The 23,577-nt window shown below is 37.9% G+C and overlaps 1 protein-coding gene across 15 annotated transcripts in view; it reads left to right on the top strand.

The window, feature by feature from the left end:
- The window catches only part of Pkhd1 (PKHD1 ciliary IPT domain containing fibrocystin/polyductin), a 513,180-nt gene that overhangs the window by 68,865 nt on the left and 420,738 nt on the right, over nt 1-23,577 (top strand). For 14 of the 15 annotated variants that reach the window (XR_015441583.1, XM_087188168.1, XM_087188167.1 and 11 more), the window contains 11 exons: nt 62-186; nt 2,501-2,685; nt 3,571-3,693; nt 5,234-5,339; nt 5,819-6,094; nt 6,776-6,906; nt 10,095-10,230; nt 13,994-14,189; nt 14,860-14,927; nt 16,167-17,768; nt 19,235-19,378. Coding sequence is in view for 14 of the 15 variants with exons in the window: in XM_087188168.1 (XP_087044294.1) it covers nt 62-186; nt 2,501-2,685; nt 3,571-3,693; nt 5,234-5,339; nt 5,819-6,094; nt 6,776-6,906; nt 10,095-10,230; nt 13,994-14,189; nt 14,860-14,927; nt 16,167-17,768; nt 19,235-19,378 (3,092 nt within the window). In the remaining variant the exon portion in view is untranslated. Of the gene's footprint in view, nt 1-61; nt 187-257; nt 2,686-3,570; nt 3,694-5,233; nt 5,340-5,818; nt 6,095-6,775; nt 6,907-10,094; nt 10,231-13,993; nt 14,190-14,859; nt 14,928-16,166; nt 17,769-19,234; nt 19,379-23,577 lie in introns of those variants that run through there. The other variant, XM_087188170.1, reaches the window with a different exon arrangement.

The following is a 23,577-nucleotide window of genomic DNA, read 5'->3' as shown; positions in this document are numbered from 1 at the left end:
ATTTGGATTGGCACATCTTGATGGCTACTGTGGTTAATGTTTTGTTTTTGACACACTGCAGCTCCGTGCCCACTGAAGGAACAGAAGACTCTGGACTGGTTCAGGTGACAACACAAAGACTGCAGAAGACAAGTCCACCTTTGGGAGGACACTTTCGCATCCAACTTTCTAACACAGTGATTCCTGGTAAAGGCGCAACAGTTCTTGTTTGCATATCTAGGGGCATTCTCAGGCAAACAAAGTCCTATGAAGTTGTCTGATAGGGTGACAGTTTTCAATTTATTTTGTTTATTTTCCAGTATCTGAAAATGGTCTTTGAAAATTGAAGATCTGGAAAGGGATTTACATATTTATAATCCCAGCCTTTAAATTTTGTACTTATGGAAATTGAGTGGATTAGGTTCCTGGGACTGTCATAATAAATTATGACAAAATTGGAGACATAAACTGCAGAAATTTATACCTTTCCAGTTCTGATGTCCAGTAGCCCATAATCAAGTTGTTGGTGGGGCCACCCTCCCTCCAGCAGGCTCTAGGGAAGGACCAGTTTCCTGCCTCTTCTGGCTGCTGCTTGGTGCTGGCATTTTGTGGCTATGTTCCCACCCTCTGCATCTGTCCTTTGTGAAACTTTCCCTGACTCTCTTCTAAGGATATATATGATTAATTTGTGGCCTTCTGGATAGCCCAGGATGCTCCCAAGATCCTTAACTACATCCTTTGCCACATAAGGAAGTAGTCGTTCTTTTGCCTTATAAGGTAACATTCATATGTTCTGAGGATTAGGACATAGGCATGTCTCCTGGGGGCCACCATTTAACCAGCTACATTGAGACTTGCCCAAAGGCCACATAAATAGTTGACAACAGGGGTCTCAACGTGTGTGTGTGTGTGTGTGTGAATCTCATGTCAGTCCTCTTCTCTCCAGGATTTTCTAGACTAAGATCAATGGTAGCAGTGTGCTCAGAGTTAACCTCATTGGTGACACCATATACTGCTGAGGATTTCAGTGGTTTCTGCAAATGTAGGAAGAGGGTGCAAATTGAAATTATCACAGTGTTTTAAAATCTTCAACAATATGGGCCCAGGATTTAGCTCAGTGGTTCCTCCGCCTGCCTCACAAGCTCAAGGTCCCGAGTTCGATTCCCAGTACCCCAAACAAAAACAAAACTTCAACAATACCCATATTTTAACAGAGGATAAGGATTAGAAGTGATAACAATATGTTACTTATTTGATAGAAACATTGGAGAATCAGAAAGAGGGCTGAGGGGAACTTAGGAGTGTGAAGGTTGGTACATGATCCAAATCCCCCTGCCCCCAGCAGACGGACTAGGCTTGCAGGGGATCTTCTTGAGTAGGAGACACAGAGGGGTGTTTTTAAAAGTGTAGGGAACCTTAGGACAAGTTGAAGGCCCCTCAGCTTTTGGAGTCTGATAAATGAGCAAGTGCCAATGTGCTCTGCCTCCCTGAAGCCCACCACTGGGCTCTGCGTCTCTTCTCACAAACAAGACAGATGATCTGTAGAGATTTTCTGGTACCAAGCTTTATTGCTAAAGTTCCTCACACCACTGCCTACAAAACTCAAGGAAAGTCAGCCTTACCTGGCTTTTTGAAAAGGTGATGACCCAAATTATGGATAACTATAGAAAAGTGTTTTTTAAATGATGAGACTTTTGTTTGCGTTGCAGAAATATAGTAGTACTTTATTAACCTTTCAGGGCAGTGTGAAAATTCAAGAAGGGAGCTCTGGAGTAGGTAGAAAGCAACTTGGGCTTTATTCTAAACCTGTTGTATTGGCTTTGTGAGCTTTTGAATATCGTTAGGTTTAATTTTCTTCATCTGTAAAGTCGGCATTAGGGTACCCAAATGACCCACCTCACAGAGCTGTTGGGAGTAGCTAATGAAATGGAAACTTTTGGTAAAGCATGAAGCAGGGTTCAAACACATCGCTTTGTTTTTTTCTCTGTGGGGATGTGGAATGGGGAAGCAGGTGGTTGGGCTTAAAGGAAATTCTAATAGAGAAACCAAAGTTAAATGCCAACATTCCTCAGCTGGGTTGGCTAAGTTTTATGGGTGTCAGCTGCTTTGTGCCTCCCTACTCCTTGTGAACACTGGCCAAGTTTCCTCAGTTCATAGGGCTGGGTAAATTTTTCCAGGGAAAAGCCAGATTTAATTGGACTTTCAGCCATTACAAAGGTGTCTGAAGTTTACATTTCGAGTTGACAGTTGGGATTGTTTTGTCTGACATACTGTTTTCTCTGCTTGTTCTGTGATGTGATACTGAGGACAGGGTATTCCAGTGTAAAAATGTGGGCATCTGCTTGTGTTTGCCTTGGGGGAAAGTGGAACTAGGGCTGAAGGTTCTCTTGGAGTTATATTTTGACCTTGACAGTCTCCTTCAAGCAGACAACCCAGGTTTTGTTCGGTTATCCCTGATGAGACTCTGTAAGATGGTTTAATTAGTGCCTTATATTTTCTGTAATAAAACTTTCCATAACAGATGTCCCTGTGCACATTTCTGCTGGTCACCTTTACAAGCTCTTTCAGGACAATGCCGATGACTTCACATCTAGATACCTCAGTGTCAGTGACTTCACTGTAAAGGAGGATCTAATCTCTTGCTATGAACATGGATGGACCCTTTCCTGGTCCACCCAGGTCGGGGACTTGCCCAATTTTATTGAGGTACGTATGGTGTCCCTTTGGTGGATTTGCTAACCTGGAGAAATATGGCTGTAAAGAAAAACAGAATTATATGAGTGAAAACTGTCATGGATTATTCATTTTGTAGGAATGGTCAAGTAAAAGGAATTTAGGATCTTTCTTTCTAGAAGTTTTCAACACATACTTTGGATTTCATTCCCCAAGGTCTCCTTTCCTAACTCAGTGTGGATAGCGAAGTTGTGGATAGGTCAGTGTCCGCCACACAGTAATTCCACATCTGTTATTGGATAATTTAAGCAGATGTGACTGACTTCGATAATCATAGAGGCAGATGGCATACCATAAGGAAGTTTAGAAAAGAGTTTGCTGTCTTTGGATAATGATAAAACCAGACGCTCTTGCATATTTAGGGCTTTTAAAAATAATCTAATGATCATCTAGCATTTGATTGTTATAAATGAGCCCCAAGATGAAATTTTATCCTAGTTATGTGGTATTATAGGTCATCTGGTTTTCAAACTAAATCCTAGGGTGGAGATGGAGGAAGCATGGCAGTCTTTGTTGTTATCTCAAAGCATTGTTTACTCATATTTTATTTCAATATGTTCAATTCAAAATATATAAAGTAGAGAAGCATATGAATCAAAATAGCTCAAGACTTAGAAGATTGGCATGTTATGTCTCTTTTGGCCTTTCCCTTGTAATAAATACCCTGCTAATTTCCTGGTGCTTCCATTAGTTATTACTTACTTTTTGTTTTCTACATTTCAATTTTTGTCACTTTCAATTGTACTTTATAGCTCTCTGATGTGTTTCAAGCACAATGTGCAAAAGCCCTTATCAATTATTTTAATCAAGAATAGATTTCTCTTTCATGACAGTTTACTGGAAATGTACCCGTCCTAGGTTTCTGACCAAAATCTTACTGGGATGAATCCTTCTGTAGCCATTCGTGTGGTGTATGATGGTGGAGTTTTCCTTGGACCCATATTTGGAGATATGTTGGCTGTTGCTCACCAGCATACTCAGGTGAGTGGATGGGCTGCCCAAAGTACAGGCATTAGCTTCCAGTCTATCTCACTGATTTGTAATGTAGGCCAGTAATTTAGATTTTTCTGCCTGGTAGAATGGGGGCAATTATGGTTGTCCTCTTTCTAACTTCCACAGGGTATATAAAGCACTATGAAAATAATATAAATGCCTTGTAACAGGAATATTGTAATTATTGATGTTATTATTATGGTGCAAAAAATAGAGAACCTCTATAGCTAAATATAATTTGTGGTTCCACACAGTGACATTGGAAAATCAATGGGAAAAGTCAACACCTTTTGTCTTTAAAAGATCCTTTTCCCTTTTCCATCTACCCATATTTCTGTTATAGTATCTGATTTTAATTTGAGAAAAATTTAAAATATAAAAATGTAAGGAATACTAGTTTTTAGTTAATGACTGACACATGGGTACTCAAATTGAGGATTAGCAGTTTTCAGTGTTCTAATATATTAGTACTTTTTATAAAAAATACAAATTTTTACTTTTAGTTTACTCTTTATGAAAAATAAAACATGGATGAATTAAAGTGTTATTTATTATTTAAGCAATTCAGCTATCTCTTCCTTTCATAAGGAAACACTGTCATAAATATTGTATGTGGGTTTTTAACTCTTTTTTATATGTAGAGATTCAATTGAGTTGTGTATTTTTCACTTTCCTCATTTCTGAGTATTGTTTGAGATAACATTAGTTCTTGTAAAAGGGAAAGACATACAGTGTTTTCTTAGGGATTTGTCTCTTTAAAACAAAAAGCTCCCAAATCAAATTGTCCAAATACGCTTTGGTCTTTAGCTATATATTCAAGTATTCAAGTGGTAAAGGTGAAGGAAGGTCTCTATTTTATTGAACTTTACTAGCAAAGAAAGGGTGTTCCACATGAGATGGTGAAAATAGAGTTGGAATGACTTAACTGAAAATAGAGGGATAGGGCTGGGGATTTAGCTCAGTGGTTCTGCTGCCTGCCTTGCAAGTGCAAGGCCTGGAGTTCGATCCCTGGAAACAACAACAACAACAAAAACCTCAACAAAACAAACAAACAAGCAAACAAAAAATAGGGATAAATAGACGTTGTGCAGTTTAAATTTATGAAATTTACTTCTAGATGACAGAGGAAATTTACTAAACTTTAGCATATTCTGCCATGTGTGGTAGCATGCACCTACAGTCCCAGCTACTTAAGGTAGAAGGATCACCTGAGTTCAAGAGTTTATGACCAGTTTGGGCAACATAGTGAGATGTCAAGTCAAAAGAAAAAGAAAAGAAAAGAAAAATAATTTAGTGTATTTAATTAATTACATAAATGGATTTTAGCATTTCTACCACCATTTTAAGAAAGCTTAACCTGTTTCGAGTCACACATTACAATTTAAAGTTTATGACTGGGAAGAAATAAATGAGAATAAGTGGATTATTACCACATTTTAGTTTGGAAAAACTTTATAACCATTTTATGGCTCCCCTATGTGCATATGAAATGAATGCATTTGCTTTTAATTCTTTTGTTTTCTTTTAGGTGGTTGTGCGAGTGAATGACATACCAGCTCAATGTCTGGGTTCCTGTTCTTTCCAGTACCTCTCAGGATCAACTCCCAGAGTCCATTCTGTGTGGTATTCTCTTGGTATGATTTGTGACTTGGCTTTGATCCTCAGTTTTAGATTCAGTGATCTTGTTAGAGACAATGTTAGTGGTGATGGGTGGGTAGGAGATGCAATAGTTCTTTAAGTGGATGCTGAATGCTACAGCAGAAAGTGCTTTGTTTGGTTCATATAAGAGATATAGTTTTTAGTTGAAATGGGGGCAAGAAGGTTTTTTGATGACTTCAAGTGTTTTATTTTCTTTGTCCCTTAAAGTATTTTCAATTTTGATTTTCTCTTTCTTTCCCAGTGACCTCTCATTAGTACTTTGAGAAAATTTAAAGTGGAGGCTGTGGACTATAATAACAAATGCAGTTGTCCAATATTTGAGTTGGCATTCAACTCCCTAAATTTTGGGAAGAAAAGTTGAAAGAGACCAAATGTTGGATGTTAGGGTAGTCTCTTACATGAAATTATATCACTGAGAGATGATTTTGTTTCTAAATTTCTTTCTTCCTTTTAGATGGTGAAACCAACCTACTGGTTTATATTACTGGAACTGGTTTCTCTGGTGATTCCCAGTCCTTACAGGTTGTGGTGAACAAGACAAGTTGCAAAGTTAGTTTTTCAAACCAATCAACTGTGGTGTGTCAGATAGACCTGTTACCAGTGGGAGTGCATCAGGTTTCAGTGTTGGTGAGACCCTCTGGTCTAGCTGTCAATGGCAGTGGAGAAGGCCTCCTCTTATATGTGGAACCCAGACTGGATGCTGTGGAACCTTCCCAGGCTGCAGAGATTGGTAATCTGCACAAGACTTCTGATCCTCTGAATCTAGTGCTCTTGCGAATCACAGGGATCTAGTTCTGCAGTGTAGCTGATTCCATATACACTAGACTCCAAAGCTCTTTGTTTTCTATTTCTTCTAATAGGCAATAGTCATTTAAGCTCTGAAATGAACTCACTTGTCATGGAAAAGACTATAGTTTGGCTGGTCATGTCAGGCATAATTGGTTAGAGTGTCAAACATTGGGTCTATTGGCCTAGTGGAAATGAGGACTGGTGATCTAGAGATACTACTACAAATGACCCGATTTAACCCTCCCATCATGCTCTCCTATACTTGGTCTCTCAGAAAAATAATACATTTTATAGGACTGGCAGAAATGATGTTTTAGAATTTAAAGCAGAAAAAATTTTCAGAGACCACTTCCCTAACTGGTGGCAATAGTGCATCCTTATGTTTTTCTTTTACAGGTTAGTAGTTCTTCTGCCCTCTGGCCACTATTTATTTTTCCTCTCTATGTATGGTAATTTATATATTTCAATTCAGCCTTTTTTCTCAGTTTGACTATTTCTGTGTGTCTTGACTAAAGAGCTTTGTATTTTAATTTAATTTTATTTTTTCCTCTCTTGTGGATAATTAATTTTTTTCAACCTATATGGGTTTGGGTCCTGTATGAAATTGCTACTTTTGTTGCAGGAGGGCTCTGGGCCACCATCCGAGGCTCTAGTTTGGAAGATGTTAGCCTTGTGTTATTTGGATCTCAGTCTTGTGCCATCAGTGTCACTACAAGAAATTCGCATAGAATTCAGTGCAAAGTTCCACCTAGAGTAAGTGGATTTCTCTGGTCATATCTTTCTGTCTGGGTAGGCAACCATTATTAATATAACATTTTCAGAAAATCACTTCTTAGGACTGAATTAACTAACATGAACTTCTCATTAAGACAATGTGCTTTTATTATATGTATTGTCTGTTTTGCTACGAGGTGGGAGACTGTACCTACGGGGCTTGAAATTAATGCAAGTTGATTTCTTTAAAACCAGAGCAACCCAGTCAGTCTTTTTATTAGTTAGCTTGTTTGTTACTAGCTGACTACCTGGCATACGTGACTTAAAAGAGAAAAGGATTATTTTTGCTCTGTCCATGGTTAACTGGCTCCAAGGCACAGACATCACAGCAGAGGGGCATGGCAGAGTGAAGCCATTCACCTCATGGTGATCAGAAGCAGAGAGAGAAAGAGAAAGAGCAGTTAAAGGTAGGGGGAGAAGGGGTTGGAGACAAAAATATATCTTTCCAGGTCATGCCCCAGTGACTCACCTCCTCCAAGCAGGATCCCACCTCCTAACTGCACACCTAGCTATGAACTCATCAATAGATTAACCCACTGATGAGTATAGCTCCTTGTGATCCAGTCACCTTCCAAAGCCCCACATCTGCATGCATCAGACCTCTGGGAGACATTGTAGATCATATCTTAACACTGTCCTAGTCCATACTTTCAGTGAATATTAATACCACAGCATAAACAAATTCATCCAGTACACATTTTGGTGGTGGTTTACAAAATTTATATATCTTGCAGTCTTTCTTTCTTAAGCACATGACAACTTAGTTTTTGACAGAATTTTGTTTTCTGGCATGGATATGAGTGATAGAACATAGAAAATTCTAGAATGTCTGATTCCTATGAAATTTCTTTCTAGTTATTCTCTACTGCTTTCTCCTTAAAGGTAAATCCCTACACAGAGCTTGGTGGTACACACCTGTAATCTCAGCACTTGGGAGGCTCAGGCAAGAGGATGCAAGAGAGTTTGGGACCACCTTGAGCTACATAGTGAGTTCAAGTCAAGCCTGAACTACATAGTGAGACCCTGTCTCAACAAACAAACAAACAAACAAACAAGTCTCTGAGCTCCCCTTTCTTTTCTATTTCACGGGCCATTGAGGAACTTGAATTGGGCCCTTCCCTGGTGCACTGGTGAGAATCACACATGCAGATGCATCTGCACTTTCTGTTTGGGATTTTCGCCAATGTCGACAGCATTCCTAATACACCCTTGGCCCCAGAAGATAGCTGTATACCGAACACATAAAGATCCCCTGCTGCATAGGGTCCAGAATACCTTTTGACCACTTCAATTTCATCTTAGCTAGTTCTCTAAATATTATGAAAAGCTAGCTTTTCTATATAAACTACATGCAATTCCAATATATGGTTGTACTGTAATTTGTTCAACTATTCCCTATTATTGGGAATTTAGGTAATTTCTAAATTTTCTCTCTGTAAACAACATAATTTGATCATCCTAAAAACTACATTTATGAGCACATTTATTTTCTCAGGATAAATTTATCTAAGTTCTAAAGCTTTTGACATGTAGCATTCAGTTATTTGAAATCCCTTTTCAATTTATACTCCCACAATCTTCATGCAAGTGTTTGATTCCAGACATTATCACTTTAGTGTATATTTGCCACTTTAATAGGTAAATTTTGTACAGTTCAAGTTTCTTTTATAGAGAAGTTAAACGTTAAATAAAGGAAACTTAATTTTGATTAAATTAAATTTAATTTTGTATTACTTTTATACATGCAAAAATACAAAGGAAAATAGTATAACAAACATATTCTCCTATACCCCGTTTCTCCTTCTAGTGTTCCTTTTTGAAACAATCGCTTCTAATTCTTTTGACTATCATTTAAGTAATTTCTGTTAAATGAATAAAATATGTTTACATTGTTATAATTATTTAAATGATGCTGGCAATATCGGGCAATATTTTTTATTTTGTAGTTCTTTGTTTTTTTCCTGGAGTTCTTTTTTTCTACTTATTTGTTTATTGCTTTACTTTTATTAGTACGTATTTGTTTTATGTATTGATCACATTCATCACAGAGAATTTGTACCTGTACATAACATGCCTTAATTCTTTTTTCCCATTTCCTTCCCCACCATTCCCATTTACAGAAGCTTTGTTTTCATCTTTTTCCTTCCGTTCATTTTTTTCTTTTCCCTTCCCTCCCTCACTCCTCTCCTCTCCCTTGTTCTCCTTCCCGTTTGAGTGTGTTTCACTTACTTCCCAATTTTGATCCTCCATTATGCTCCCTATTTACCCTTTGAGTTTCTCACACAAACGAAACAATGCTGTATTTCCACTGTGTGTCCAAGTTATTTCACTTAAGATTGTGATCTCGAGGTGCATCCATTTTCCTACAAATAACTTAAGGTTATCTTTCTTTATGGCAGAGTAATACTCTATTGTATATGAATGCCACATTTTCTTTACCTGTTCATCTGTTCATGGGCATATGATCTGTTTCCAAGATTGTAAATTGTGCTGCTATAAACATGGGAATGCATATATCACTGTGGTATGATAATTTTAAATAACCCAATATCAGTCAATGAAATTGAAGAATTAATTTAAAAACTCATTTTTTCCTTAACATGTCTTTTTTTAATTATAGAAATTTACCACTTTTTAAAAAAGTTCCATTGTGTAAGCTACTCTTTTCTTTGAAGCTCTGTTTTTCTGCTTCAGTCTAGGTTATTTTCTAAGTTTATTCTATAGATTTCATCTCATACTTCCTTTGATTCCTCCTATGTGTACATTCACTGTTATTTGGAGTACATAATGTCTTCCTTTTTATTGTTACCTATCTATGAGAGTATAACCTTCAGAAACATTCTGCAAAAGAGTGGGAGAAGATTTTCTGAGTGCTTATATATCTGAAAATACTCTTACACTTGATAGATAGTTTAGCTAGGTATCGACATTTATTTGGACTTGCCTTTTATTTTCAAAAGCATTTGGTGGTTAATTGCAAACCATCCTTATTTGCCTTTTAGAACAGATTCTTCTGCATCTGTTCAACACAGCAACTGCCTAATTTAAGCACTTGTGATTGTGTGAAGCTTGTAAGTCACAAATAGAACCCTTTATCAACTAATTTTATAGGGACTTTTCTTTCCTCAAAAAACCCTGAAATTTGATATTAAAAATTGATTTTTCAGGAGAAAGATGGTTACACTGTGAATGTGACTGTGTTCAGCAGGGATCATTCTGCAGTTCTTCCCAGAGCATTTACATACGTTTCTTCATTAAATCCAGTGATTGTGTCTCTAAGCAGAAACAGAAGCAACATAGCAGGTAAAATATGATGCTACTTGATTTTTTTAAATTTTAGAGCATTTATCCTATAAAAGCTCAGCCAATGGCCTGTGAATTTTATTGCATTTTGGATAGGTTTTTGTTTCTGAAAACCAGAAGACTCATTTTTGATGTTAGCTGCCATTGAATTATTTTTATATCCGTTTTTCCCCTCTGTAAAATTTGGACCATTTCCATGCTGAAAATGATGTGAGAATTCAAAGGTAATAATTCAATAAATATTTATTGAGTACCTAGTATATGCTAACTATAGCATAGACATGTAATCTTTAATCCTGACAAAAATTTATAGGATCAATAACTTCAGTTTATAAATAAGGAACCTCTGGATAAAATACTTTTCTAAACTACTACCTGTAGTAAGTAATAGAGCTCGGATCTGAACACAGGCAGTCTGTTTGCAGGTCCCAAGCTTTTAGCCTCTTACAGTTAAATATTGTTTTGGGCAGTAGGTTCTATTGTAGCAATTATTTAGTACAGTAAGAGAATAAGGTGTTCTAAATTAAGAATGAGCCTTTTTATGTAAAAAAAAGATTTTTTAGCATCAACTACATGAAATAATTTAAACTTTAGTGATCTAGGTGATATGATGGGATGGAATTATAACAATTTCCTGTCATGACATAACAATATAGATTTGGAAAAGTAGCAGGTAATACATATTTCTGGTTAATTGAACAGCAGATAATAAAGAGCTAATGGCAGCCATAATTAAGGGTTCATTATAAAAAGACCATCATATTTCCCAAAGAGAAAGCTTTAACTCAATTTTTTCTGGTACTATTTTCATTTTCCATAGCTCAGGAGTTCATAAATAAAAGGAAGTGTCCTTTAACTTCTCAATATTATTCAACTCAAAAGAACAGCACAGAAGAATTTGCTGCCTCAGGCGACCAAAGTGTGTAAAATTCCCCGGTGGTATAGATTCTTCCCAGTGAGGGAGGAAAGGGAAGAGAGAGCTCCATGTGATATTCAGATTTCAGTGATTTTTAGCTTTTAATAGACTTTTCAACACACAATGAAAAGAATAAATATACTGCATCAGTGCCTCAAAGGCATCTAGGATTAGCTTGACAATTGACCAGAAGCCTAAGGAATTTATGCTATTGATACATATAATGGAATGCATCCTTTTTAGAACTTCACTTTTATTTAAATCTTCCTATGGGCAGAACAACGAAGAACATGTCCTAAAAGCCACAAAGTGTGGAGGAAGTTGGAAAAGTTTCTTAAGTTGACATGCTTCATATTTCCATCCAGAGATGGTATTGACAATGACTGTGAAGCCAAGATGGAATGGAAGAAAAAAGGAAGGCGGGATAGGGAGGAGGGGAGGAAGAATGTGATGTGCAGGACTATTAGTGCTAGTTTTTGTAATTAGAAAGAACTGGATCTTAATGAATCCAAGCTCAACCCCTTGTCCAAGAAAAAAAGTTGATACATTAAATTAACTATTTGAGTAAAAAAGGTTTTGTGAAGTTTTAAGCCCTCAGAGCCAGAAGAACTTCCCAGAGCCCCACTCTACAATGTGGACAGGCAGCATATGTAGACAAAGTGAGGTACAGAAATAGCTTGGTTGGTGGGAGGCTGAGGCTGGAGGATTACTGTTAGTTTGAGCCCAGCCTGGGGCTACATAGTGAGTTCAAGGCCAGCCTGGCCTACACAAGAAGTTGAAGGCCAGCCTGGACTACATAGTGAGACCCTGAGAGAGAGAGAGAGAGAGAGAGAGAGAGAGAGAATAGAAACAGCAGCTTGGTTGGTTACATCTAGACATTTGCCATATTTGAGCATGTCTGATCACTTGACAGCCTGTAATTGGCTGTACTGCTCTGATTGGTTTAGACTCAGCTAGTTGTTACAAAAACTGTACTCATAAGCTGGGCTTTCAGTATTTTTGCCGCTGAGTTAGGTTGCTCTATTTTATACCTCGGGACTCAAGGTATAGGGGCAGCCTCAGGCCGAATTTAGTTTAATTCAGGATGCAGCTATAGCCTTCCAGAGGTTGATAAGACACAAAGAAGAGGATGAGAAAGTGAGAAAGAATAAAAAGTTAATTGAGATTGTTCTATATTCTGCAACATCTATTCTTCTCCAGGATGTCTCAGTTAATTCTTACACCAAACCATATGGGATGGACTTTATTGCCATCTTATTTATGAAAAGTCTGAGAGTCTTTGAAGGTCCAAAGTAAGTCCCTCAGAGTCGCAGAGGTGGCTAATTGGCAGATCAAATATTTGAATGCAAAGTCACAGTATTCTCATCACTTCACACCCCTCTTCTTTGGCTTTTCATTTTTATACAACCTCTCTGCTGTTCATCTAATTGGCCATACCTTGTAGAGATGCCAGCTCTGCCAAGGCCCTAAAACATTAGAGGCTAAAGGAACATCAGAAGCACTTTGCACTGAGCTTGGGCACACTGGTTTTACTCTTGTTGCCCACCTAGTTTCTGACCTTAGTTAACGCTGGTTGTCTGTAGATTAGATCTCTTCTCCCCTTATATTTTTATTTTGCCTTATTGACTAGAAGAACAGCTTCAATTATGTCTTTGCTTTGCTTAGAAACCTTTGGAGCTCTCCCCTGTCCACTGAATTAAGTAGAAACCTTTCAGAATTATTAGCCATTCCTGTGCTCAGCCACAGAAGGACCACAGGTGATCTATAAAAATCCCATAAAATCCCTACCTGTATCTACACATATTCTGTCTTCCACAAAGTCGCCAAATTCTCTTCCTTTCCCAGCCACTAGATATTTAAATGAAGAAGTACAAGACTTTAGACAAAATCATGGAAGTTTAAAAATTGAATTGTAAGTCCTAATTTCTCTTGGGCTTATCTTTCAAATTGGAGTTCAAGTCCCATCATGCCTTTATTATAAGGTTTTTCCTTCAGAATGGTGCTCTTATTTGAACCATCCCACAGCTTAAAAGTCTCCTATCTTAGTATGTCTTCTGTTGATGTGATTTTCTCACTCATTCTACTAACTTTGAGTTCTCTTTGAAGGCCTGGTCTGTGTTATTTTTTGCCCCCTGTAGCATCTTCTTCATGGGACTCAGTAAGTATTTGAATTAAAAGGAATTGAATTTAATTGTTCATAGTATATACAGTATTTTAGTAGAGTTGCTAATTACCCTAAAAGCTATTGAAATAAAAGACAGAAGGTTGGACTTGGGCCTTAATTCTTCCATCAATTAGCTGTGAACTTCAGTTGCTAAGCCTCACTTTCCTCAAATGAAATGCTGGTCACATTAACTGGGCCCTGTATATCATCAGGACATGGGAGGATCAAATGAGAGCATGCACATGAAAGTGCTCTGCAAACTCTGAACTTTGATGCGCACATATGGCATTATTAAATAGTAGAGTGCACACTGGAGATACACTTTAGACTTCTGTCTGTAAAAAAGTAGAGGTTTAAAAGGATACAAAGATTTCCTGGTTATGAAGACCATTAGCCTTACAGACCATTTCTCAATTTGCCTTAATATAGATATGTTAGTGCCTCTTGAGTACAATTGCCCTGATGATTTTGCTTTTTATGTCATTGGGGTTTTAGGCTATAGTTCTGTTAAAAGGCTTGTTAGAAATTTCATTAAAATTAATTTGGTATTAAAATTCTTAATTAGAAAATTCTTAGAGTGTTATGTACATATGTGTTAAATCCTGAAAGACAGTGTTAGACTCGAATGGTGGTTGAGGCCACAAGCCCACATCATAGGCATTAATAGACTTTTGTCTATGCAGGAGGTGAGACCCTGTTCATTGGAATGGCACTTCTGGGAAACTACACAGATCTGGATGTGGAAATCCATGTCCAGGATACCTTGATTCAGGTTCACGCACAGACGGCTCAGGGCCTGCAGGTGGTGCTGCCCCCCCTGCCCGCTGGCCTCCACAGCCTTTCGGTCTCCATCAACGGCATCAGCATTCACTCACAGGGGTAAAGTGGATGCTTGCTATTCATTCTGTGTCTGTTTGATGGTCTGGTGACTCAGTTGAGGAACTCTCTTTTGAGTTAGGTCCTTTTCTTTTTTTCTTTTGAAATGAGGGGATAAAGACATGAAAATTGTGATATTTGAACAAATCCTGGAAACCCTACAGATGGTTTACTTATGAGACGGATATAGAGAAGATTTTTCTTTTACTACTTAAAGGTGGACTTTCTGGAGCTTGATTGGGGTGGGGCTAGGGTAAGCATATATGTCTGAGGAAGGAAAGTCTATGCTGTAGTTTTTGATGGATGATGCCTTGGGCTTTGAATATGTGGTTTACAGTGATTACACAAGTCCTCCCCTTCCTCGTTGTCCTAAGGTTGTTTGCCTGGTATTTCTCTAGATGTTTTCTTTACCAGTTCTAGAAAGTAAGCAAACTGTATGGGATTGATGTCTCCACATGAAAATGGCCCAGAAAAATGCCTCACACAATGTCTTTTCTCCACCATTTTCTTTTTCTTTCTTTGTAAGGCAGTATATCCATACTTATTTCCATCATTGCTCCATTTCTCTTTTCTCTGTTAAATACAACAATCTCTTCATTTGTGCTCTTTTTTCCTCTCTGTCTAGCTTTCACAGTTATTTCACAGTTATTAACAATGTCCCTGTGTTCTGTAGGGTTGTTCTCCATATCTGGTACATCACAGAAGTCTTCAGCATTGAGCCTTGCTGTGGTTCTCTTCTGGGTGAGTGGTTCTGACATCTCTAGTATCCTTTACTTGGTGAGTCTACTCATTGGACATTCAGATTTTGTTCCTGGATTAATTATCTGGGGAGGTACAGACAGAGGCAGTGAGAAGAGATTTATCTAGGCTCCATGAGCTGAGTGCTGTACTTAAAGGTGTGAAAACCTGGTGATACCTAAGCCCGATGAGCTCAGGAAATTAAAAAGCTTTTATGAACTTCAGATGCACCTGTTTTTTAATTAATGGAAAAGCTGAACATCTAATGGGCAGCACTCTTGAGCAGATATTAGGGAAATAAGGGAAGAGCTTCCTGTAGCCTTTTAGACACTGCATGTGCAAAGAGAAGAAATGAATCTTTGGTGCCTTTACTTTCCCCTAGGGATGCAGATGACAGAACAGGAGTAGTCAGAAAGACAAATACCACTATGGGTGATGTAAAGAGAAGAAATATAGAGCGATCATTAAAACTATTCATTTCAGAAAAATGTAAAAGCTACATATTGGCATATGAATGATGGTTATAAATGCACGAAGTAGCACATTATCCTCTTTAACATAGGAAAATCCTTATTAAAACTTGTTGACAATACCATAGATTTGTTTATAATACGGGTTATGTTGCTCCAAACTCTGTCCTAAAGATGGGGTTTAATCTTTGATCATCTCTCAACTAGAGAATAAGACAATGTCCATGAATGTAATAGTAAATTCATCAGCATAATTTAGTGGTTTTTGATGCCTCATATATATAGTATAGAACATATCTGAATATATAATACTGTATATAGAATGCTGAAACATTAGTTAGAATAATATGGAAGATAAATAGAAGACCTCAGTGAATTTTATTCCTTTAGCATGTTAGTGGAATGCATATAGAATTGTGTATGTATGGTGCACTCAATAATCTATAGACTAGATGACAAGAAGACTAAAGCATTTGATTTTTCACTAGCATGTAAGTTGATTGAAGTGGTGGCTTCTAGGGTAGACAAAGAGACTTGTAGAGTTTGTCTTAGATATTTTCCCTATAAAACAGTTTATTTTATTTTACCTTTTCTGTGAATTTTGGTGCATCAGACTTTTGTCCAAATGAGCATGAATTTAGCGTTATGTGGGGTGGGATGAAGTCACTGAGATTTCCGGGACCCCACTTTCTACTTAATTGCATCAGAGCTACACAGCACTGTGGGTTCCTAATAACAGCTTTTAACTTTTGTTTCCCATATTTACGCTTAGGTGGGACCATTCTCAGTATCTCTGGAGTAGGGTTCAGCAGGAATTCTGCTTTGGTTTGGGTACATGTGGGCAATCAGCCCTGCGACATTGTGGACTCAAGGGAGATGAGCATCCGCTGTGAGACCTTGCCAGCCCCCATGTTGTCCAGTGTAGACTCTCTTCCTTTCCCTGTGGTGGTTTGGAGTGGCAACATGTCCTTTCTCCACGGACCTGCACCAAGCTTGGTGGGGAAGGGCTTTACTTTCACATATGAATCAGCAGCAACCCCAGTGGTCAGTGCCATGTGGGGAGAAATCACCAACAGCAGCCTGAGGTTTTATGTGGAAGGAAATAACCTCTCCAACTCAGTCATCCTTCTGGGGAGCTGGAAATGTGACCTTGAGACACAGTCTTTTGGTGGCAACATGAGCCTGTCTGGGTGTGCTTTTCCTCTTCACGATCTGGAGGCCGGCATCTATCCTCTCCAAGTACGTCACAAGCACATGGGGTTTGCCAATATGTCTGCAGTGCCTCAGCACTTTGCAGTGAATCCTTGGATAACCAGCATCTTCCCAATGCACAGTTCGGCATGTGGTGGGACAGTACTCACTGTGAGGGGGACGACCCTCAAATCTAGAAGGAAATCTGTTCGTGTTGACTTTTCTGGTCCTTTTACTTGTATAATATTGAGCTTGAGTGATGACACAGTTATCTGCCAAATCAATCTGGTGGGTGACCACTTGGCTGGAGCTTCCTTCATGCTCAACGTCACAGTCCTGGTCAATGGACTAGCCAGCAAATGTCAAGGGGATTGCACTGTCTTCATGCAGGAGGAGGCAACTCCTGTCGTGGACACTTTGACTGCAGGCATCAATGGGTCTGTGGTCACCATTCTAATGAGGGGTCAGAGGCTGGGCAGCACCACTGATGAGCCTAAGGTGTTCGTGGATAACAAACTTCCTTGTAACCTGACATTTTTCAATGCAAGCCACGTGGCATGCTATATTAATGGCTTGACCCCAGGACTCCACTACCTGTCAGATGTTCATACAAGCAATGGGTGTGCTTGTTGGGGTAATGTTTCCAGGCACTTCTCCATCAAGCCTCAAGTGTTTTATTTTTACCCTAAGAATTTCAGCATACATGGTGGGAGCCTCTTGGCCATAGAGGGTGCAGCCCTTAGAGGGCAGAACACCACCTCAGTCTATGTGGGCCAGCAGGCCTGTTTGACCATCAACATCAGTTCTGAGCTCATCCAGTGCATTGTTCCTGCAGGAAATGGCTCTGTTTCTCTGGAAATAGAGGTGGATAGAATTTTGTACCATATAGGAGTCATTGATTATAGTGATGGCTTCACCCCGGAATTGATCTCTGTTTCTCAGATTGATGACATCTTAACCTTTACAGTGATCCAGATATCAGGAGCTGCAAATATGGACATTTTTATTGGGACGTCACCCTGTGCGGGTGTCTCTGGTAACCACACGGTTGTCCAGTGCACAGCCCCTTTACTTCCTGCTGGGGAATACCACGTCAGAGGTTATGACCATTCCAGAGGGTGGGCCTCATCTGCTCTCGTGTTCACAGTGAGAGTTACTATTACAACAGTGACTGAGAATTTTGGTAAGTCAAACAAACAAGACAGAGTGCTTCCCTTATGTAAGTGGACTAATAGCTACTCTCTCTTCTAGGAGATAGAAACCAACATCATTCCATATGACAGGAGGAAAGAGAAGCCTAATTGGTCTCTAATAACCCCAGTTTCTTCTTGAGGCGTGTCTTTGTGATGTTCCAATTATCAGCTTTTTTGTCGATCAAAAAAGTTGAGCATGTTCTCTAAGTATTTGACTGTATTTTAATTTGATGCATTAGCCATTTTTAATTTATACACCAATTTGCCTTATTTAAACATTACTATGACTAATTATGTTGTACAGTTTAACAGATGATTTCATGTTCCACCAATAATGAGCAAATGGTATAATACTGTTGTGCTGGTTGAACTTTTTTCAACTTTTAGATATACAGAAATTTGTCTGGTGTTTTCTTCCAATGATGGCTTAGGTTTCTGTTCACTTAAAGCCTTACTACCCTTGAAATAGCTCAGATTTGATTATAATTAGAAAATTATGGAAGCAGACTTTTAGACTGGTGAGGTACTTACCAAGCCATTTCTTAGAACACATTAGCCTCAGCTAGGTGGACTTCAGTGGGATTAGGATTGACCAACCCTCAGCTTTCTTATTTGAGAAAAGAATTTGGACTGGATGCTTAGTGAATTCCCCTTTATATTCCCTAAGATTCTGTGACCATTAGGATGAAAGAACAATATAAATTGCGCCCTAAGCAGAAAACATTATTCTTGAGTTTGTCAGGCAGCTGTGTAGTTATCTCTACTCCCCTCATGGCGTGAAAACAATAGAGATTGGAATTGTATCTCAGAGTGAACTAGAGGTATAGATTAGCTTTATTCATATATATGTACCTAAAATATGTAGTTATCACAGCACTATTAATAATAGCAAAAGGGGAGAAATAAGGGAAGACTCAGAAAAATTTAAAAAATAAATTGTGATATGATCATTTAATGAGATTCTAAATAGTTATTAAAGTGAGCTGGTTTGGCAAGGTATCTGTACTGTCCTTTGAAGTAAAGAATCAAGTTACAGAATAATGCATATGGAATGATCCCTTTGTATCAGAGATATATACGCTTTGAAAATTCTGAAAGGGGTCACTAGAGACTCCATCTGTGACACGTTTGAGGAGTGATACAGGTAGTTGGGGGAACTTGTATTTTCACTTTCATTAACATTTATCAGTAATCATGACTTTCCTATGTGAGATAGTTACATTGAAAATTGAAACTTTAACATAGTAGGTTGTTAAATATGGTTGGGATCTGGCTGCACCCTGGAGGCCAGAGCCTAGGTGGGGAGGAAAATGAAGCTATCAGGGACCTGAAGTCAGTGATGCAGATTCTGCAGGACATAAGGAGGAGGTACAGCAAGAAAGCAAAGCAAAAGTTTGAGTTTTGACTTAAGAGGGATTTTCCTCCAAGAACATAACTTGTCATTCTGTCTTTAAAGGCTGTTTGGGTGGAAGGCTGGTGCATGTTTTGGGAGCAGGGTTTTCTCCAGGAACTGTCTCAGCAGCCGTGTGTGGCACTCCCTGCCAGGTCTTGGCGAATGCTACAGTTTCTGCTTTCAGCTGCTTGGTTCTGCCCCTGGATGGTGAGTAAAAATGTCTCATATATTTTTTAAAGCCTATAAATATATATTTGGCTCATTCTTTTTGTGTCCTTAATGCCATGCTGACCATTAACTTTTCAATGTGTTCCTTGGAATAGAATTTCTCCATTCTTCATAAAAAATGGTAGACTCTGGGGCCATCTATTAAAATGGGTCATAATACCTTTTGTTATGGTCATAGGTCAATATTACATGAACACTGAAAAATTTATTACTTATGCCCTTGACTGGCATCATATGATGATGGAAAAAGTAATTCTGTTTTTTAAGTATTAGTTTCTATGACAGCCATAGGCATCAAGGAGGAAACAAGCTCTTGGTCTTATTCTGAGGTAAGACTGCTGAAGACATCTGTTTTCTGGAGGTAGCAGTAGAGAGGCAGAGATTATCAACCTGGACATCTTGAATTTTTATGGACAAAAGAGACAAGATGGACATTACTCTCTTGTTCTGCAGTGTCTAGGTAATTATTACTCAATTAAAAAATCATGAAAGATACCATGATAAAAATAGCACGGTACTGGCAAAAACAAAAAACAAAACAAAACCCAAAAACAACAAAAAATAAAACAACCAAAAAACCAGACCTGAGGATCAATGGAAAAGAATAGAAGATGCAGAAACAACTCCAAACACACTCAGCTATCTTAACTTTGACAAAGGGGCCAAACACCTTCACTGGAAGGAAGATAGCCTCTTTAATAAATGGTGTTGGGAAAAATGGCTTTTCACATGCCAAAGATTAAACCTAAATCCATATCTCTCACCATGCACTAAACTAAAATTGAAGTGGATCAGAGATCTAAATATTAAGCTTACAGAAGATAAAACAGGTGAAAGTCTTCAAGACATAGATATAGACAAAGACTTTATGAATAAAACCCTGATCACACAGAAAATATTTTAAAGAATCAACAGCTGGGATCTCATCATATTAAAAAATCAAAAGAAAATACTAACAGAATTAAAAGACAAATCACAGAATGGGAAAAGATCTTCCTAGCTATTTCTCAGACAAAGGACTTACATCTAACATATAGAAAGAACTCAAAAAAAAAAAAATCAGACCCTCCAAATTTAAAGACCTAATCCAAAATTTGGCATCTGAAATAGACACTTCTTAGATGAAGAAGTACAAACAGGAAGTAAATATATGAAAAAATGTTTAACATTACTGGTCATTCATGAAATGCAAATTAAAACAACACTGAGATTCCATCTTACTTCAAAAAGAATGTCTATCATCAACCAATAACAAACCCTGGCGAGGCTGTGGGGAAAAAAAGAAGCTTTCTCCACTGTTGGTGAGAGTGTAGACTGGTACAACCAATGTGGAAATTCCTCAAAAAACTGAAACTAGAGGTCCCACTTAACCCAGCTATTCCCCTTCTTGGTATCTTCCTGAAAGAGTTAAAAGCATCATACCACAGTGATATATGAACACTTATGTTTATAGCAGCACAATTTGTAATAGCTAAATTTTAGCAACAGCCCAAATGCCCATCAACTGATGAATGGATAAAGAAAATGAGGTTTTTATGAAGTACCACTCTGACATAAAGAAGGATGAGCTTGAGACACTTGTAGGTAAATGGGTATTCCTTAAAAACCATACTTTTAAGTGAAATATATCAGACACACGTGTTTAAATAATCACATTGTTTCTCTTGTGTGAGAATACAAAAGTGCAAATAAGGACCAAAATGGATGATAAATATTGGGAAGTTTGAAGAAAATGTTCAAATGGGAACGGGAATGAGGGAGTGGGGGAGGGTGAATGGAAGGAAGGGGAAAGAAAATAAATGAGAATAGAAGGAAGAAATGGGAACAAAGTTTTTGTAAATAAGGAGAGGAATAAGGGTTGAGGGAAGGGAGGGGAGTGGGGAAAAAAGAATAAAAATATATTATGCACAGGTACAAATTCCCTACAATGAATGTGATCATGATGTACATCAAGTGTACCCAAAAATTAATTAAAAATAAAATATTCACATAAAAAACATTATGATGGCTCACTACTTTAAGGTGCATAGCCATTATGCAAATTGTGGCATGGAAAGTCGAGTATTCATAGGTGGAGAGATTACACGGGAAGGTGCAAAGCACATGGGGATTCACAGCACATGGTAATTACCCATTTGAGCTCTAGGGAAAAACAAATCAAAGGGAAGAAATTACCATCATTACTGCAGGAACTTGTTGTACTTGCGAGGCCTCAAATTTATCCAGGTTATTATCTTATTTGCATAATCTTAGGTCTCATACCTTTTGCTCTTAAAACCATTTACACATATGCTTTCAGAGTAGTGTTTTGAGTTACATTCCTAATTCTTGATCTGCAACTTAAAGTTAGACTAGGTATATACAAATTGATGAAAAAATCCCTTCATCTGAGCTTGGAAAAAAATTCTATGATAGTTAATACTATTGTGATGGCAGTTTATTCTGGATTGTCTTAGAAGAGGAGGAAGCGGGTGGGGGAGAGAAGCTATTTTGTACTAGAAGTACAACATAAAAATCAACGAGATTTCAAGGCCAGGTAAATTGTAATATATTTGAAGTTGTTAACTCTCAGGGGAAAAAAGAATGAAATCGTTATATTTAAAAAGTTTGAGGTCTAGAAAAAGGATATCAAAATTTCTTGATTTTTTCAGTTGGAGGTGTAACTTAGAATTACCACTAGATGTCACTAAACACTCATCAATTGTGAAAAATCACATTTAGAGAAATGCATCGTTGGACCACTGTATTTTCCTCTTTCATAAACAAGTCTTCAAAAGACCTTTAATCACATTGTCTAGAGGTGGAGAGGAACTTGTGAGAACCAGCTCCAGATATTCCTTGCTGAGGATCCAGATGAGATTTGGAGATTCTGTCTGCCTTATGAAACTGGATAAAATATTTTGAGTATATGATTGGTTGTTTCTCCCTCTTCTTTTTCCTTCTTCTAGTTCTTTTTTGAATTAGTTCTGTAATTATATGGACATTGAATGGTCAAAGGGGCTTTGTTCCATAAATTACTAGAAACTACTAAGTCTCTTTTTCAGATAGGATTGCATATAATCAACTTCATTAGGATTATGATCCTAAGCTGGTGGTCTTTGGAAAGCAGAGCTGTCTCAGTCAGTGAAGGCTGGAGCTCTCAAACTGCTCCAGGAGCAGTCATTGCAGCACTGCTAGAAATGTGAATTCTTGGGACTCACCAAATCAGAAACTTTCCAAAGAAGCATTTTTGTCGATCTTTTCTGCTCCTTCTCTGAAATCCTACATTCTTGCCTACTTTGAAGGCCCAAAATAGGTAGTTCTGGGTAATCAACTTCGAGCTGTAGTAGGCAGTATCATACCCTGTGTGTGTATAACCTGGTCCCACATTCGTTTTAAAATTACACTGTTGTCCTGCTGGTTTATAATCTTTCTGTTACCTACTCTAATGCCAATCTCTCTGTGTATTTCTTTTTTTTTTTTTTGCTTTTTTTTTGGTACCGGGGATTGAACTCAGGACCTTGCGCTTGCAAGGCAGGCGGTGGAACCACTGAGCTAAATCCCCGGCCCTCTCTGTATTTCTAACATGGCTGTGCACAGCAGGACTTTTCTCATGTTCATGTAATTTGTTTGTTTTTCTTCTGTGGTTTACTGCCTTGTTTTTTTTTCATTTGGCCTTTTGTTTATTTCTGTTAATTTCTTTAATTTACCAAGGTTGCTTTGAATTCTGACTCTTGCTTTGAATTTTATTCTTCAATTTGACTTTGCATGATAGAGTGATGTTTCACATTCCAGGTTATAGATGGTGTCTTTGAACCCAAACTTTCCCAATTTTGTTTTGATTTTTCCTGTATGACAGCTCTGGTATCTTTCCTTTTCATGAATGGGGCAGCAGGAGTTAACTACAGATGGAGCTCAAAAAAGTTCTTTTGCTACTTTTGGGGTCACTGATCTTTACCTTCCCCCCCAAATTGTATTTTTTACCAAAGAATTTTACTTTTTCATATAATGAGTTGCTAAAACATCCTGTTAGATGAAAAACTAATACTTTGCATTTGTTTAAAATGAGCAAGAACTTTGATCTTTGAGTTTCTTGCATTTATACCTTGAATTATACCAAATGACTTTTTCATGGAAACTTTAACTTTTCCACGAGGCGTGAAAAGCTAAAGCGATTAAGGTCACAGAGCTATTTAGTG

The sequence above is a fragment of the Heterocephalus glaber genome, unplaced genomic scaffold (assembly GCF_053883595.1).
Source record: "Heterocephalus glaber isolate CG9 unplaced genomic scaffold, H.glaber_assembly_v1.0 deba00001523, whole genome shotgun sequence".
Lineage (NCBI taxonomy): Eukaryota > Metazoa > Chordata > Mammalia > Rodentia > Bathyergidae > Heterocephalus > Heterocephalus glaber.
The sequence above is the reverse complement of the archived record's forward strand: the minus strand, read 5'-3'. Positions and strand labels throughout refer to the sequence as shown.